Source organism: Neolamprologus multifasciatus, chromosome 10, assembly GCF_963576455.1.
Source record: "Neolamprologus multifasciatus chromosome 10, fNeoMul1.2, whole genome shotgun sequence".
In the NCBI taxonomy this organism is placed as follows: Eukaryota; Metazoa; Chordata; class Actinopteri; order Cichliformes; family Cichlidae; genus Neolamprologus; species Neolamprologus multifasciatus.
Window position 1 is genome coordinate 6606620 of NC_140448.1, and position 18957 is coordinate 6625576.

The following is an 18957-nucleotide window of genomic DNA, read 5'->3' on the forward strand; positions in this document are numbered from 1 at the left end:
CGCTCTTTTTCTTCAAATCGCTTAGAAACACGCTATTTAACATCATTAAAGTCCTGGTTAAGCTCAGGCAAAAGGTTATGGTTAGAGCTAGGGATAAGGTTAGGTTTAGGGCTGGAATACAGGGCTGGAACGTCTATTACCGCGGGAGCGTCATTGCACTGGATTTCAGCCATAACCCGCGCGTACCACAAGAACGCCGAAGGTCTCCTTTTGCGTTCATCAGGAACGCCGCGGGACGTGACAAAACGTCGGCATGTTACGCCTCGGGAGTGAGAACGGGCTCGCAGCAGCCAGCTTTCTGTTGATAATCTTACCTCCCACAAGTCAAACCTGCACCACCTGTGAATTATCAGCTCAACTTCATTTTGGAAACAGATGTGGTATAATATTTACACAGACACACATCATACAGGTTATTTCAGCTGTCATCCTCTCAGATTCCATCTTTTCCTTCTATTACTGCATGTTTTTACATGTCTGTATGAACCTCTGTCTTATATTTTATTTTTCATGGCATGTTCTGGTAACTGTCTCTCACTTTGCTTTTATTTTAAACGGGTGGCATGTCAAGAAGTGTGCAATCTCACACTGATTTATTTAGGAATACAGCAGAAGAAGCTCGGTCCTTTTAAATATCGCTGTTGTTGTCTGAGCTCGGCTCAAAGCTTCACATGTCATTAGGTCAAATGAAAACACGCAGCAGATTCACACTTAACTTCTTGACATTCTACTTCCTGCCAACAGTTTTGTCTGCATGACAATGACACACCTGTTTGCCCCATGCTCTCTCTCCCTTCGCAGTCATTCACTGACAAACGTAAAAAGACTTTCATCTTTACACGAAAGTTCCCATTCTACAAGAACAAAGATGGTGAGCAGGATGGCAGTGATTCAGACCGTAAGTAAGCTCACAGACACATTTCATGCAGTCAGTGTAGGTCACACGTCAGAGGGAAACCACAGGTGTGTTTCCAAGCGTGGGAACCTCACGGAGGCTCTTTGCAGTCATCCTGGTTTTCTGCCTTTTCTGATGCAGAAATGCGATAATCACTGCTGTCATAATCACTGCTGTTCATTTTGTGGTGAGATTATATGACCCAGTTTCCCTTCAGAGATCATCTAGGTCCAACATTTGGTATTTTCCCTGCTGGCCGCTCGTTGTTTTGAGAAGGACAGATCTGTGGGTCCTCGTTTCCTCCACCTTTTGCTTATGTTGTGGCTGTCCTCCTTGCTCTCTTTCTTCTGCTCTGGCTCTCTGTGGACGGCCAATAGGACATCCTGGGGATAGGTGATGATGGGTATGGGACAAAGACATTAAGTAAGTTGGTTGTTCTTCTGCCTGCATTGCTGCATGCTGCAGTTGTTGGCTTTATCTTGCTTCTTGGTTCACTAAAACATGACATGTGGCAGAGGTTTAAGAATGTTTAACATCTGTATAATGTCATGTAAGGATTTCAAGTAACCATCGTTTTCTTGTATAAGACTTTAAGAATCGTTTAAAATGCATCAGAGGACAAATATTTAAATTAAACTCCTGAAATCTTATTATACATATATTGGGTTAGTTTTTATGCTTTCGGGGGCTTGTGCCGTTTACACCTTGGGCGCGTCTGTAATGTTTGCATTATCTGAGAACTGCATGATTTGTTAGGCAGGTTCTGCAGGACACAGTTATGACCTTGCATTCGGCCTGAGGAGGAACCACTGGGATCTGTCACGACTCCACCAGCATGATCTTTATTATTCCAGCCTCACTGTGTGGATATTGTTTCATGCATGTTTGCATGGTGCTTTTGTTTATGAGCAGCTTGAATGACAGTCCTAGAGGTTGCCACGGTTACATCTGTTTGTTTGGGCCTTCTACAGTAAAATGTGATTTGCTGTTGTTCGTGTTTCAGCGTTGCGGGTTTGTGTTTATGTCCAGGAGTTTGATTATTGCTAAATACTGAGAGTATTTAATTATGTTTCAGTACCTAAAATTCAAATCAAGAAGTTTTTATGTTTTTAAGAGTTTCCTAAATTAGCTGATTATTAGCTCTGACAACACAGACGCATCACTGAAACCACCGTGTACTATTTTGAAGTTCTCATTTGTAAACTTTAGAAGATACTAAAATATCAGTAAATGTAAAACATTAATAACATGTTGATTATTACAGACTTATCTCGAACTGTTACGTGTAATTTGATGGTTTTTCTTTGTTGCCCACAAATCCTGATAGCTAAAGGTAGCACTTTATTTTGTGAAATATCCTAACAGGAAGTCAAGAGGAAGTGATTCTCTCATATGAACCAGTGATGCGTCATGAAGGTAAACTAAAACTTTATTATTATTATTCATCTTTTATTTCTCCAGGAAAAAACTCATTGAGATTAAAAATCTTATTTCCAAAAGAGACTTGGCATCATGGCAGCAAAAGTCAAAAATACATGTACCACATAAGTACATAACAAATACAAAATCCCAACAAACGTGAAAAATACACAACAACAGATCAGTTAAGAGCAACATTAAAAACAATCACTCGGACTAACAGAGTTATTCTCTCGTTCCTTAAAGATGGACTTAAACTCCATCAACATAACCAAGGCAGCGGATTTAAAAGCCTTTTTCCCCAATTCTGTTCTGATTTTTGGGGACAATTAGTTGTTTGATGTTGTGTAAACGAGGCTGTATTGGTTGTGGGGGTTTTTTTTTTCCAATTAATTAATTCATTCATTCTTTTGTTTCCTTAAAGCAAACGTTAGACACACAGATTTAAATACAAACATGTCACAGCTGTCTCGGGCTTTGGGAATTTTTGCACATGCCACATTCACAGACAGTCACACGGGTGGATGCATTGGGGGTAAGCCCACTCTGACAGCCCACAGCCCACTCTGACAGCCCACAGCCCACTCTGACAGCCCACAGCCCACTCTGACACCTTGATTGTTTTTTTGTTTTTTATGGCATCTTGAAATTATATATTTTGTTAAAATGTAGTTTCGTATGTATTTTTTTTACAAACAGTTTTTGTGTGCCAGCCTAAACTCCATTTATTCCTCTTTTCTGTTAAACAACCCAACAAAGTCAGGGATGATTTTAATACATTTACACAAACTGCCCCACATGTGAAATCAAAGTGTATAAATAGTTTCCCAGTTGCTGCTGTCTACTCTACAGATTTTCTACTATTTATTCATTTTTCTATTACAATAATCGATATATCCTTTGTAGATGACAACATAACTAAAGCTACGGTCCTCTAAGAGTTGACTGTTTATGAAGTCTGTGTTTCTGCTTTAGTTAACTATGCCAGACCGGTCATCATCCTGGGACCCATGAAGGAAAGAATCAACGATGACCTCATATCGGAGTTCCCAGACAAGTTTGGATCTTGTGTGCCGCGTACGTATTTGACTTTGCTTTGCTAATGTAAGGATGAAGTGGGAAACAGGACATTACAGAGTAGTGTTCCAGCTTAATGGAAGAAATGTCTACGTCTGCATCCATTGGAGACCTTTCTGTGTAGAGTCTGCATGTTCTCTACTGTCTGCTCTCTCAGGCTCCCATCCACAGCACAAACACATGCATGTCTGTGGCCATTCTACAGTATGTCTGAATACAGTATGTGTGAATGTGAGAGTGGTTGTCTGTCTCACTCAGCTGGTGCTCAGGTAGATTCCACCTTTGACCCTTGGACAGCTGGAACAGGCAGCAGCTCCCTGCACCCCTAAATGATACAAACAGTTAAGAAAATGGACAGAAAACGATTCAATCAGCAGCTGAGGGACCGCTCACACAGATTGCACCAGCCTTCTCATTGTAGTAAACCAAGTTTATATGGTCTCCATTGTGAGAATAGATCTTGTAATCTCCTCCACACAGGAACACCGTGTTAAATATTACCTAATGTAAAAACAGTGGCTCGGGTGTTGCTGGTTTGTAAGAGAAAGTCACAAGCTGACCCAACAGGATCAGCCTTCTTCTTCTTCAGCTGTTTGTGTTTGTCATCATCTGCAGCAGTTTTGATTTTGCATGTTTTTATTTACCCATCTCTTATTTGAATTTACCCTTTGAACCATATAAAGCTGCTAACCGCTCAGGTTACCAAGGTAAGTGAGCCCATGAACTGATTCTCTCAACCTACTGTTTAGAAAGTCCTTTAAAGTGAAGTAGTTCCCTTAAACAAGTCCCTTCATCTTTTTGGAACCACAGTTTGTGTATAATGTGGAATTTCTGTCATTGATATTATTATTATATCATTATGGTGCACTAATAATACAGACTTCTGTGCCACACCCATATATTAACAGAGGCTCTTACCTGTGAGTTCAAAAACATGATCACATTGATGTCACAGCTTGGTAATAACATGGTAGAGTGGTTTTAGTATTAGTGTGATAATAAAGACAGAACATAGTAATACTATCTACTTACTGAAGTAAAGGCCACGCAGCACCTTGGTGTTAATCACAAGTATATCAGTATTTTACTTGTTCATTGTTAAACTGTTATCCCAGCATTACCGTGTTATTGCTGTGCTGTGCTAGCAGTGTTATCCCATGTTTCCAGTTTAGCCCTTTAATCTCTGTGAATTTGTTACAGTTAATGTGAGAATTGTAAAATGTGAGTGAGTTTCTTATTCATTTATCAGAATTATAGCAAATGTAAAGTTACTAAGAGTTAATGTTCCTGCTCATGCTGAAGATACCACTCGACCAAGGAGGGACTACGAGGCTGATGGGCGGGATTACCACTTTGTGATGTCGAGGGAACAGATGGAGAAGGACATCCAAGAGCACAAGTTCATCGAGGCTGGGCAGTATAATGATAATCTCTATGGAACGAGCGTCCACTCTGTCAGATACGTGGCTGAGAGGGTAAGGTTTGATCTGTTTGCCAGCAGCGTCACAGAGAAGCATTTAAAATATAGTTAAATATAATAAGTGTGCAGAGGGCAATGTATTCTCTGAGAAATCAAAGCAAAGCAAAAACGATTTAGAAACACATGAGTTGTTTTAAAATGATCTTAATGTGAGAGCTCGTGTGATTCTGTGTGCTTCAGCTCTGTGCTTCTGTCTCAGGGTAAACACTGCATCCTGGATGTTTCTGGAAATGCTATCAAACGACTACAAGTAGCACAACTCTATCCCATCGCCATCTTCATAAAACCGAAGTCTATTGATTCATTAATGTGAGTATTCATGTGGTCTTTTGTCACACACTGCCAATAGAGGTCCCCCCCCCCCACCTCACTATTCAGTAGGGGTGCAACGATACACAAAATTCACGGTTCGCTTCGATACTTTGGTGTCACGGTTCGATATTTTTTCGATACAAAAAAATGTTCATGCTTTTTTAATTTGTCATTTATTAAAATTCTAAATATATATTTTAACTCAAAAGTACAGTTTTTAAATGTAATGTTGCTGAAACAACAAAGTAATAAAATAATAAATCTATCTGATGGAGAAATCCCTCATCTTTGGAAAAGAGAGTTTATTACAGAGAAATGTCTCTTTCCAAAATAAAAGCTATACTATACGCTTCTTCTGGGCTATATTCTCAGCAGCATATTAAACATATCAGGTCCCCATAAGGAGAATCATGTGCTAACGGCTGTCTAAATGACTCGGCTAAAGTTTGTAGCATGCTGCTTGTTGTTTTTGTCTGCTTCCACTTGTCTTTGCACTAGGATGATGTCGGAGTAAATGTGCAGTCATATTCGTTGTGTTCCCACTAGTGCTGTCAGCGTTAATCTGAAATGACGTTAACGCCACAACACGGCAAATCTCCTTAACGAGCTACTGCGGATCGCCCCGTGCGTGGGGCTGGAGGTGTCAACACGTTAATGAGCTAACTGCGCTAACGCAGTAGTTCCCACCCATGTAATTGAGCATGTCGTGGCACATCCAACATACTGTTTTACTTTAGTCCATGACGCGCTTACCTTCAGGGTCATACGTCACACGAAGACCAAAATAGTTCCAAACGCCAGATCTGAATGAGGGTGGGGGAGGTTCAATTTGCCATGTTGCAACGAGCTTAGCTTCTGTCTCGCTAGCTTGCCCTGCGCTCAGTGGATCTGCGTTCGACTACTCTGCCTAGGCTGCACTGTCGAGCGCAGATCCACTGAGCGCTCAACACAGACAGCATCGTCAGAAGGAAAGTTGATAAAATAAATTAAAATGTTGTATTGTTCGATACATATGCGTACCGAACCGAAAGCACTGTATCGAACGGTTCAATATCGATACGAGTATCGTTGCACCCCTACTATTCAGACATGCAATACTAGCAGCTGATGGACACGTGCACAGACGTCTTCTGTCCAGGAAACAGTGAAGTCAGGCAGCTTAGTTCAGCACAGGAAGGCCGGGCAGTAAAATATTAACAGAAATGTTACATAAACAGAAATGCCCAGGCATCTTAATCTGAAATAAGAGACGGTGTGTTTGATTTGAAAACCTGTTTGATGCGCACATTTCTATTCGTGCGTGTGTGTGTGTGTGTGCGTGCGTGTGTGCGTGCGTGTGTGCGGGTGTGTGCGTGCGTGCGTGCGGGTGTGCGTGCATGCGTGCGTGTGCGTGTGTGTGCGTGTGTGTGTGTGCGTGCGTGCGTGCGTGTGCGGATGTGCGTGCGTGCGTGCGTGCGTGTGTGTGTGTGCGTGCGTGCGTGCGTGCGTGTGTGTGTGCGTGCGTGCGTGCGGGTGTGTGTGCGTGCGTACGTGCGCGTGCGTGCGTGCGTGCGTGCGTGCGTGTGGGTGTGTGTGTGTGTGTACAGGGCCATGAATAAGAGACTGACAGAGGAACAAGCCCAGAAGACCTTTGACAGGGCGCTGAAGCTTGAGCAGGAGTTTGGTGAATTCTTTACAGGTACAGTGTTAAACCGTTTATACTGAATCACTGCAGCTCAAACATCGTTTGAACAGGGTCTAAATCTAAGCTTAGGCATCAGTGACAGTATTGGTTAAGTCAGACAACTGAAAAATCTTCTCCTCCTCTATAAGGAGAACGGCACGCTGTAGAGATTTTAGCATGTGTAACTTTTCTACCTTTGCTGAAGTTTTGAAAGATGTACATCAAAAACAGAAAGAAACTTTACAAATCATTTAAAGACTAATCCTGTTGGTCTGGTCTGAGCTCACGATGTCACCAGACGCACAAAATTAGGAAACTAAACCTCTCAGTACAGCTGAAAGGTGTTCGGAGTCTTCAGTCCTCTCTTCTGAGGAAGCAGCTCCCAGTTTGGGAGACGGACGCCATCTCTTACTTTATGCTCGCTCACAGTGGGCCCTCTGAGTGTTGGGTTTTCTCTGGATTATTCTGGAGTATTTACCTTACAATATAAAGCAACTGTTGTGATTTGACAGTAGATAAATAAAACTGAATTAGATTGACATGAAAAATTAAATTGAACTGAATCTGAGGTTTAACTAATGGATGGAGTCTCCTCGTCCAACACGCTGACATCAACCTTCCCGAGGAGGCTGAGGAGTGTGAGCTGTACACTCGAAAACACTCTCCATCCCCTCCTTGAATAAAGATGGAAATGAAAATCATCAACCTACCGAAGACCAAACTCTCATTCCAGCAACTCAACCTGGCACTGGGTAGTGTTTTATATGGCCCCCACAGGCTTGTATGTAGCCTCAGCAGGGTCCAGGTATCAGCTCATGCTGTGACCCTGCACAAACGCAAACTAGTAAAGAAAATGGTCAGAAAAAAACATCAGTCACCTCCACATTAAACCGTTCCTGTTTGAGAGTCGTGTCATTGTTGGGCCTTTGGTGCACACGAGGCTAATTAACACCAAAGTAGCTGAAACAGACCAACAACGCACTCTGCTAAATATTCTGATTAAAAGGTTTCCTGTAATTGTTTGAAGCAGTGTAATGCTGTGAATGCTTTATTGTGATATTCAGGACATTCATTGCTTAGATATATTGTGCTGAAGAAGCCAACACCATCCAACTCCATCCAGTCTACAAATGCATAAATAAAGAAATTAAATCATGTAAAAAATAAAACACTGATGCCAGTCTAGTGTTTAAAATATATGAATCACTCTGTCTGAAGTCTTTGTATCACAAGGTTATGTAATATTTACCTGGACTGTTGATGCTTTCTGTTTACAGACAGCACTGCTGGAATTACATGTTTCCACAAGCAAAGCCAATAACTGACAAATGTGCCATATGAGCATCATATCATGCTCCCCCAGAGGGATGTTGGCATGAATCCACACAGTCTAAGGATCAAGGCAGCCTTTCACTGTAGTGTGCTTTCACATCCCTCATATTCAATTCAATTTTATTTATATAGCGCCAAATCACAACAAAAGTCGCCTCAAGGCGCTTCATAGATACAGAGAAAAACCCAACAATCATATGACCCCCTATGAGCAGCACTTTGGCGACAGTGGGAAGGAAAAACTCCCTTTTAACAGGAAGAAACCTCCAGCAGAACCAGGCTCAGGGAGGGGCGGGGCCATCTGCTGTGATTGGTTGGGGTGAGAGAAGGAAGACAGGATAAAGACATGCTGTGGAAGAGAGACAGAGATTAATAACAGATATGATTCAATACAGAGAGGTCTGTTAACACATAGTGAGTGAGAAAGGTGACTGGAAAGGAAAAACTCAATGCATCATGGGAATCCCCGGCAGCCTACGTCTATTGCAGCATAACTAAGGGAGGATTCAGGGTCACCTGGTCCAGCCCTAACTATATGCTTTAGCAAAAAGGAAAGTTTGAAGCCTAATCTTGAAAGTAGAGATAGTGTCTGTCTCCTGAATCCAAACTGGAAGCTGGTTCCACAGAAGAGGGGCCTGAAAACTGAAGGCTCTGCCTCCCATTCTACTTTTAAATACTCTAGGTACAACAAGTAGGCCTGCAGAGCGAGAGCGAAGTGCTCTGATAGGCTGATATACATATTCTTCTTCTGTGATGGACAGGTTAGGAGAGTGAATGCCAAAGCAAAATGTCCTTTGGAAACACGAGTCTCCTCAGCAGTGGGCCAGAAACATCCAACAACCAGTTTACATTTGCTCTTCATCTCCAGTACATGGACCACAAGACTCATAGAAAGGCTAATTGTAGAAGCAGAGACGCTAAATAACTCACCAAATCTAACAGCAATTGGGGAAAAGGAAATGCAGTTGAAATCCCCCAGTTTGAGTCAACTTCATATAAATCTGGGATTGTTGTTGTTTTTTCCGATCCTACCAGCGTATGTCAGGAATCTTCAAATCCTGGCTTCCTGAATAAAAACATCAAACTTTGATGTATCTGTGAAGGTTCATTCATATGTTTTTTTCTTTGCAGCACTGGTTCAAGGAGAAACCTTGGAGGACATTTATACCCACTGCAAACAGGTCATAGAAGAACATTCAGGACCTTATATCTGGATCCCCTCAAAGGAGAAAGTATAATAGCTCATTATGCTGGAAGGCAGTCTGGACTTTTAGGATCTAGTAATATGAAAACTGTTTGGCAACAAATAGTGTTTATAAATACATATTGTGAATAAGTTGGCTTTTTTTATTTGTTCATTTGATCTTGTGTTTGATTATTGTTTGTTTTTCACTTAACCTAAATGTTCCTGAATGTAAACCACAAAAATGTTATAAAGTTTTAGCTCACAATGTATATTTGCTTTTTTCTTATTTAAACAAAAAGGATAAAAACAAAATAGATTTGGGATATATAGCTGCATTAATACAAAGTGGAAGGTGGCATGTACGGTGCAGATATCTTTGCTTTGTCAGCAATGGAGAGAAACCCGGTGACTGGACATCCTTACTGTCACTGCACACTGCAACTAGTAAATACTGCTGAACACTGCTTTGCTTTGTGTTTATTTACAGTATCATTTCTACCTTCACTCTTTTGACATGACACTAAACATTTGTGAGAAAACTATTTTGTTGTTTCTTGTTGTCGGGGGGAACATTTATCCTGCTGTGCCAATGCTGAATCGAGAAAGACAGCTGTTCAGACTTCAGAAAGCTAACACTTTATTTTCCTAATAAAATCGCTTCCAAAAGCAGAGATTTATTTGCTGTAAATTCAACTGGGATTCAAAAGTCCTTTATAGAACATATTTAATGTAAGAGATTTGTGTAATGTGATCTATGGAGCTTGGAAAGAAAAGCAACTGGACTTTCACTTCTCATCCAAGAAGCTTTTTCACTCCTAAACCAAACAGTGGAGTCTCGGGTATTTAAAACCTGGTGGGAGTTGTTCCTTAAGAGGGTCGCTATTGATCATATGTCTCATCAAATGAGCCGAGGTGTGAAAAACGGTGTTGTCATTATCAGCGAGGCGTCTGGTAAAACCATTGTGACACCTTGCCTCACGCTATCATGTGACCTTTGGAGATCAACTGACGCAAGATGTGAGTGGGCCTTAAGGTACCTGGGAAGGGATTTCAAAAATGGATTATAGGTAAGGCACCCGCTCACTGTGATGGGTTTTTTTAAGTATGGAATTGTGATTACTAAGAACAAATCTTTTGTAATCAATAGTAAGACACTACAGTGTAGTTGTATAAGAAAAAGACCATAACCTGTTTTAATTTAAAAGTATAAAAGTATGTAGTTGAAAAAACAAAACTATCTAACGAATCAAATTCTGAACATAATGTAATGAAGAAAACAATGAACAATGAAAAGAGGACACCAAAGTAGATGGCTTGTCTTGTTCCAAAGATATGTGCTTTGTGCATGAGGTCAGCTGTTGTTAAAGAGGAAAATGTTGTCTTTACACAACTGATCAGCATCTTTATTGACGTTTGTTCAGGTTAAATATCACTGTCTCATATAAGAGATTTCTGTTACTTCTGTTACTTCTGCCTTGCCTGTCGGTGGCGCTGTCACTTGGTGTTCGCTCGCTCTGTGGTATAGTATCACTTCCTGTTCCTGCTCAAACACAGTGGTGTTTCTGAGTAGCTTATTTGCTTAGCAGTTTAATTAACAACTTTTAAATACATTCTTTTTTCATAGTATAATCTTCACGTGCTTCATCCGAAACACACTTTCTGTGTACTCACTACCTAATTTCTATCTAACTAACTATCAAAGTAGATGTCTTTCTGAAAGCGCTGTAACTAAGTTTAAGAATATAATCCAGCCACTGTTATCATCGTCAATGCCCTGTACCAACACAGAGCAGAGCAGCTATCTGAACGCTACCCCAACAGAGGTTGATTATCTTGTTAATAATTTCACCTCCTCACTACGTACGACTCTGGATACTGTAGCTCCAGTGAAAACTAAGGTCTCTAATCAGAAGTACCTGACCCCGTGGTATAATTCTCAAACACGTACCCTAAAGCAGATGACTCGTAATCTGGAGAGGAAATGGCGTGTCACAAATTTAGAGGATCATCATTTAGCCTGGAGAAATAGTTTGTTGCTTTATAAGAAAGCCCTCCGCAAAGCCAGAACAGCTTACTACTCATCACTGATTGAAGAAAATAAGAACAACCCCAGGTTTCTCTTCAGCACTGTAGCCAGGCTGACAAAAAGTCAGAGCTCTGTTGAGCCAACCATCCCTTTAACGTTAACTAGTGATGACTTCATGAACTTCTTCACAAATAAAATTTTTATCATTAGAGAAAAAATTACCAATAATCATCCCACAGATGTAATATTATCTACAGCTACTCTTAGTACCATTGATGTTAAGTTAGACTCTTTTTCTCCAATCGATCTTTCTGAGTTAACTTCAATAATTACTTCCTCCAAACCATCAACGTGTCTTTTAGACCCCATTCCTACAAAACTGCTCAAAGAAGTTCTGCCATTGATTAATTCTTCGATCTTATATATGATCAACCTATCTCTAATAATCGGCTATGTACCACAGGCCTTCAAGGTGGCTGCAGTTAAACCTTTACTCAAAAAGCATCTCTAGACCCAGCAGTCTTAGCTAATTATAGGCCAATCTCCAACCTTCCTTTCATATCAAAAATCCTTGAAAGAGTAGTTGTCAAACAGCTAACAGATCATCTGCAGAGGAATGGTTTATTTGAAGAGTTTCAGTCAGGTTTCAGAGTTCATCACAGCACAGAAACAGCTTTAGTGAAGGTTACAAATGATCTTCTTATGGCCTCTGACAGTGGACTCATCTCTGTGTTTGTCCTTCTTGACCTTAGTGCAGCATTCGATACTGTTGACCATAATATCCTATTAGAGCGATTAGAACATGCTGTAGGTATTACAGGTACTGCACTGCAGTGGTTTGTATCATATCTATCTAATAGACTCCAATTTGTGCATGTAAATGGAGAGTCCTCTTCACACACTGAGGTTAATTATGGAGTTCCACAGGGTTCAGTGCTAGGACCAATTCTGTTTACATTATACATGCTTCCCTTAGGCAGCATCATTAGAAGACATAGCATACATTTTCACTGCTATGCAGATGACACCCAGCTCTATCTGTCCATGAAGCCAGATAACACACACCAATTAGTTAAACTGCAGGAATGTCTTAAAGACATAAAGACTTGGATGGCCACTAACTTTCTGCTTCTTAACTCAGATAAAACTGAGGTTATTGTACTCGGCGCTGAAAAGCTTAGAAATATGGTATCTAACCAGATTCTTACTCTGGATGGCATTACCTTGGCCTCCAGTAACACTGTGAGGAACCTTGGAGTCATTTTTGACCAGGATATGTCCTTCAACGCACATATTAAACAAATATGTAAGACTGCGTTCTTTCATTTGCGCAACATCTCTAAAATTAGAAATATCCTGTCTCAGAGTGACGCTGAAAAACTAGTTCATGCATTTATTACTTCCAGGCTGGACTACTGCAATTCATTATTATCAGGATGTCCAAAAAACTCACTGAAAAGCCTTCAGCTAATCCAAAATGCTGCAGCAAGAGTACTGACAGGGACTAGAAAGAGAGAGCATATTTTTCCTGTTTTGGCTTCCCTTCATTGGCTTCCTGTTAAATCCAGAATTGAATTCAAAATCCTGCTCCTCACATACAAGGTCTTAAATAATCAGGCCCCATCTTATCTTAATGACCTTGTAGTACCATATCACCCTATTAGAGCACTTCGCTCCCGCTCTGCAGGCCTACTTGCTGTTCCTAGAGTATTTAAAAGTAGAATGGGAGGGAGAGCCTTCAGTTTTCAGGCCCCTCTTCTGTGGAACCAGCTTCCAGTTTGGATTCAGGAGACAGACACTATCTCTACTTTCAAGATTAGGCTTAAAACTTTCCTTTTTGCTAAAGCATATAGTTAGGGCTGGACCAGGTGACCCTGAATCCTCCCTTAGTTATGCTGCAATAGATATAGGCTGCCGGGGGATTCCCATGATGCATTGAGTTTTTCCTTTCCAGTCACCTTTCTCGCTCTCTATGTATTAACAGACCTCTCTGTGTTGAATCATATCTGTTATTAACCTCTGTCTCTCTTCCACAGCATGTCTTTTATCCTGTCTTCCTTCTCTCACCCCAACCGGTCGCAGCAGATGGCCGCCCCTCCCTGAGCCTGGTTCTGCCGGAGGTTTCTTCCTGTTAAAAGGGAGTTTTTCCTTCCCACTGTCGCCAAAGTGCTTGCTCATAGGGAGTCATATGATTGTTGGGTTTTTCTCTGTATCTATGAAGCGCCTTGAGGCGACTTTTGTTGTGATTTGGCGCTATATAAATAAAATTGAATTGAAATTGAATTGAATTGCGATATATATAGATATATATATGTATGTATGTAGGGGCAATGAAGAAGGTGCCTAAGAAGTACAGGAACCTGTCCATACCTGAGGCCTTGGAAACTGGAAACCAAGCCTTGGCCAGCCGCTTGAGGAGGTACACCAGAGAGATCGAAGGCAGGAGAATAAACCAGCTGTTCTCCACAGAACCAGCCAAGGTGTACTCTTAGTGGCAGGGGAACAATATGAGAACAGCACCACCAAAGCTGGAGACGGAGCAATACTGGAAGAGCATATGGGAGAAGGACGCAACCCATAACAGCAATGCTCAGTGGCTAGTGGATCTGAGGGCAGACCATAGCGACCTCCCTGAACAGGGTCCAGTAACCATCACAGTGGCAGACATCCAAGAAAGAGTCTCCAATATGAAGAGTATGACAGCACCAGGCCCCGACATGGTTCACGCCTACTGGCTGAAAACCTGACTGCACTCCACTAGCGCCTGGCAGCACAAATGAACCAGCTGCTAGTTGAGGAGAGACACCCAGAATGGCTAACCGAAGGCCGGACAGTCCTGATCATCAAGGACCCCAAGAAGTGACCGGTCCCCTCAAACTCCAACCAATAACCTGCCTCAGCACCACGTGGAAACTCCTGTCAGGCATCATAGCAGCTAAGATGAACAGGCACATCGGTCAATACACGAGTGGGGCACAAAAAGGGATGGGGAAGAATACCCGAGGTGCAAAACACCAGCTACTGGTAGACCGAGCAGTCAGCCGAGACTGCAGGACCAGACTGACCAATCTGTGCACTGCCTGGATTGATTACAAGAAGGCCTATGACTCAATGCCCCACAGCTGGATACTGGAATGCCCAGAACTATACAAGATCAACAGGACCCTGAGAGCCTTCATCAGGAACTCAGTGGGGATGTGGTGTACAACACTAACTTCCAACTTCAAGCCCATAGAACAAGTCACCATCAAGTCTGGGATCTACCTAGGAGATGCTCTGTCCCCACTGCTGTTCTGCATAGGCCTGAACCCCCTCAGTGAGATCATTAACAAGACTGGCTACGGATACCGACTACGGAACGGAGCAGTTGTCAGCCACCTCCTGTACATGGATGACATCAAGCTGTATGCCAAGAGTGAACGAGACATCGATTCACTGATCCACACTACCAGGCTATACAGCAATGACATTGGAATGTCGTTCGGGCTGGAGAAGTGTAGTCGGATGGTAACAAAGAGAGGGAAGGTAGTCAGAACTGAGGGGATCGAGCTACCAGAAGGCAACATTGCAGACGCTGCTGTTCTGGGCCCCGGTCCGGATGGGCCTGGGCCCCCTTTCCCTGGCGGGTTGTGGAGTATGGGGGTGCCTACTGGGGTCAGCGGGGGAGCGGGCCCCAGTAGGCACTACTGGCCCCACTTGCCCCTCCCTTCCTTCCCTCCCCATCTCCAGCTGCTTCCCTCTTCCCGCTCCACCACAATCACCCACACATGCAGGGCCTTGGGGTAAAGGTGTGTCACCAGGGTGCAGGGGAGGCATCCCCCCCCCCCCCCCCGTCCCCTTCTGGCTTCTTGTGCCTCAATTTTATCTCACAACTTAGACATTCACATTACTCACACTCTCATAACACATACATATAGGATCTTGGGGGTGGGCACGCTACACGGACTCCAAAACACCATCAGGGTGACACCTCACCCCTGGTGTCGTTGCCCACCTCTCAATTTTAAATACACGTAAACACTGAGGGCTATCAGGAGGGGCTATGTGTTTACCTGCTGCTCTCTGGCAGGTAGCTCCATGCCCTCCTGGGTTTTAAATGCACCTTACAACACACATGCATCAACACTACATATGAGCGGGCGGAGGGAGGTTTGGAGTCTTCTCACACCCCCATTCTCTGCAGCCTGCTGGAGCGGGGTGCCAGGAGGAGGAGTTGGCCGTCCGATTGGGGTCTGGAATGTGGGGCCTCCCTGCTGCTGCGGAGTCGGGGCGGTCTGCTTCTCCCCACCACAGGGAAAAGGGTAACACCACCTGGGTCTGGATGCAGTTTCCCCCTCCAGGGGCAAGGGTACCTAGACCTGGGGCTTAGAGTACGCTTGGGGAGTGTGATTGTGTGTACAGTGTCTCTCTATGTCTGTCTCCACGTTGGGTGAGTGTGGAGTAATTGCATATGAGAGCATGAGGGTGGGAATGGATGTTTGTATCTGTGTGTGCCTGTATGTCTGTGTCCATATGTCAGATTGGGTGTCAGACGCCACCTCTCTGGGGACATCTCAGGCCCTCCAAGGTATGGAGGCCTATCTCCCCCACCACTTCCCCTGCCGGTGGCAGACGGCCTCAGAAATCGGTACGTTGGTGGTTCTTTGTGTCCGGGGATGGGCGCCGAGGTACACACTGGCTCACTCCTGGTGGCTGCTTGTCGGGGCCTGGAGCCTGGGGCTCGCTCGGGCCACTTCGGGGGTGGAGTGCCCTCGGCCTGTCAGCCTGGGGCTCGGTCACTCTGGCGCAGCTGGCTGCCGGCGGAGCTCATGGGCACGTCACTGCAACCCCCCCTGGAAGTCCCGAGGTCAAAATGGGAGACGCCCCCAAGGGTGGTGGAGAATGACCGAGCTAAGATCCTGTGGGACTTCCAGATACAGACGGACAAAATGGTGGTGGCTAACCAACCGGACATAGTGGTGGTAGACAAACAGAAGAAGATGTAGTGATCGATGTAGCGGTTCCGAATGACAGCAATATCAGGAAGAAGGAACACGAGAAGCTGGAGAAATACCAAGGGCTCAGAGAAGAGCTCGAGAGGATGTGGAGGGTGAAGGTGACGGTGGTCCCCGTGGTAATCGGAGCACTAGGTGCGGTGACTCCCAAGCTAGGCGAGTGGCTCCAGCAGATCCCGGGAATAACATCGGAGATCTCTGTCCAGAAGAGCGCAGTCCTGGGAACAGCTAAGATACTGCAGGACCCTCAAGCTCCCAGGCCTCTGGTAGAGGACCCGAGCTTGAAGGATAAACTGCCTGCAGGGGCGTGCTGGGTGTTATATATATATATATATATATATATATATATATATATATATATATATATATATATATATATATATATATATGAGCACTGAGAGGCCAAACAGACTGCAGCTTAAGAAAACATCAGCAATAAGAAAAACGCTGCAAAAGCACACAAAACATAACGTAAATAGGAAAAACGACAACGGAAATAGGAAAAAAAAGATCTCCAAAAGCACAAGGGAAGTGTTTCTGGGGAGACAATAACCTGACGGACCAGTTGCAGGAACCCAAAACATGGTAGGCATGTTTTATCATGATTCATATAACACTGATGACAGATTTTTAGGCTAATAGTTAGGCTAACACACTTACCTCGCATCTTTTCTTTCCTCACAAAACCGATAGATCCTCCACTTCTTCTAAGTGTCTCCCAGCACAATTCTTAGCATATTTTGGTTCCCACAACTGGTCCGTCGTGTTATTGTCTCCCCAGAAACACTTCCCTTGTGCTGTTTTTTCCTATTTCCGTTGTTGTTTTTCCTGTTTGCGTTGTGTTGTGTGTGCTTTTGCAGCATTTTTCCTATTGCTGGTGTTTTCTTAAGTTGCAGTCCGTTTGGCCTCTCAGGGTCACCGTATGTACAGCATGTTTCAGGGTTATCTTTTCTGTGAGGCAGACTATTGCATCACGCAAAGGTCCAGCGCTGTAACTTTTAATTTCAACTGCCAAAGCAAATGAAATCTTTTTAAACGACAGATAACGACAGATCCTTCTAAAATAAATTTGAACTCAACAGCTGCCACGAGTGATCGAGACATCAATATACTGATCCACACTACCAGGATCTATAGCAACGACATTGGAGTGTCAAACTGGAGAAGATGGTAAGGAAGAGAGGGAAAGTAGTCAGAACTGAGGGGATTGCACTACTGAAAGGCAACATTGCAGTTTGTGTACTTTAAATCGGTTTTGGATTCAACTGCTGCAGCGAGAGTGGATATTTGTTTATTCTTTTTGTTTTAATACATGATATCTGCATAAACATAATCAACCTGTGTGTATTTATTAATTATTGACCACCAGCTCAGTAGTCGTGTTAAATCTTAACACGAGTTAAAATTCATCAGAGTTACACAGGGACTTCATTATGAAGAAATACACTACCAGTCCTGTTGTTGGGTGCATCCATGAAAACATTATCTTTATTGTTTATAAGCATAGAGATGATTAGGCCCAACCAGAGAGGAGGTCAAGTTAATTCTCATAGGAAAAAATGGGTCACATTTTGGATTTTCTTTCTTAAGAGATTGTTTCCAGCAGGTTTCCACGGGACCTTTTAATAGTGGTTCATATTTTTTATTTTTATGGGTTTAAACCATTTTTAATCATTATCATACTTTATTTGCATGATGCAACACTTATTAAGCAGTTCAGGTTTATACCGTCCAATCCTCGGTGAAACCTCATTATCTCATATGTTTTAATTCTTTTCTATTCAGATAGACATGACATTTAAAATGTTGTCTGTAATAAGTACTGTTAGGACCCTGGTGAAAGTGTGACATAGAGAACACAAGTAAACACAAAATGCAGTTTCTAAATAAAGATGTTTATGATTAAGGGGGGAAGTAAATGCACATGTACATGGATGGCCCTGTGTGAAAACCTGATTGCCCTCCCCTGTTATAAGATAAATTAACTGCGGTGTATCACATCTTTGGAAAGCTGAGTTCAATTTCTCTAGCCACACTCAGGCGTTATTACTGCCACAACTGTTCTTCAAGAAATCACTTAAATAGGACCAACCTGACAAAGTGGTGTAGACCAAAAGATCCTAAAAAGCCATGCAATCTGCCGCAATCCAAGGAACTTCAGGAACAAAGAAACAAAGTAATTTCTCAGTCTGGAAAAAGTTATAAGGCCATTTCTACAGCTGTGGGACTCCAACAAACCACAGTGAAAGCCATTATCTACAGGGTGGGCCATTTATATGGGTACACCATAATAACATGGGAATGGTTGGTGATATTAAAGTCCTGTTTGTGGCATATTAGTATATGTGAGGGGGCAAACTCCTCGAGATGGGTGGTGACCATGGTGGCCATTTAGAAGTCGGCCATCTTGGATACAACTTTTGTTTTTTCAATAGGAAGAGGGCCATGTGACACATCAAACTTATTGGTAATGTCACAAGAAAAACAATGGTGTGCTTGGTTTCAACGATCTCACTCCTCCTTTCAACACTGTCTAATACAAAGGCTTCATGACTCGGTCAGTTTAACAGTCA

The 18957-nt window shown here is 42.9% G+C and overlaps 1 protein-coding gene across 16 annotated transcripts in view; it reads left to right on the forward strand.

Moving 5' to 3' along the window:
• Positions 1 to 9633, forward strand: part of LOC146509471 (disks large homolog 2-like) — a 150773-nt gene extending 141140 nt beyond the window's left edge. For 13 of the 16 annotated variants that reach the window (XM_085175831.1, XM_085175829.1, XM_085175834.1 and 10 more), the window contains 8 exons: positions 802 to 898; positions 2261 to 2311; positions 3290 to 3391; positions 4075 to 4098; positions 4694 to 4866; positions 5071 to 5180; positions 6770 to 6861; positions 9310 to 9633. In XM_085175831.1, the coding sequence (XP_085031957.1) occupies positions 802 to 898; positions 2261 to 2311; positions 3290 to 3391; positions 4075 to 4098; positions 4694 to 4866; positions 5071 to 5180; positions 6770 to 6861; positions 9310 to 9416 (756 nt within the window). In that variant the 3' untranslated portion in view covers positions 9417 to 9633. Of the gene's footprint in view, positions 1 to 801; positions 899 to 1272; positions 1319 to 2260; positions 2312 to 3289; positions 3392 to 4074; positions 4099 to 4693; positions 4867 to 5070; positions 5181 to 6769; positions 6862 to 9309 lie in introns of all 16 variants that reach the window. The other 3 variants (XM_085175833.1, XM_085175835.1, XM_085175832.1) reach the window with 3 other exon arrangements.
• Positions 9634 to 18957: the final 9324 nt, after the last annotated feature.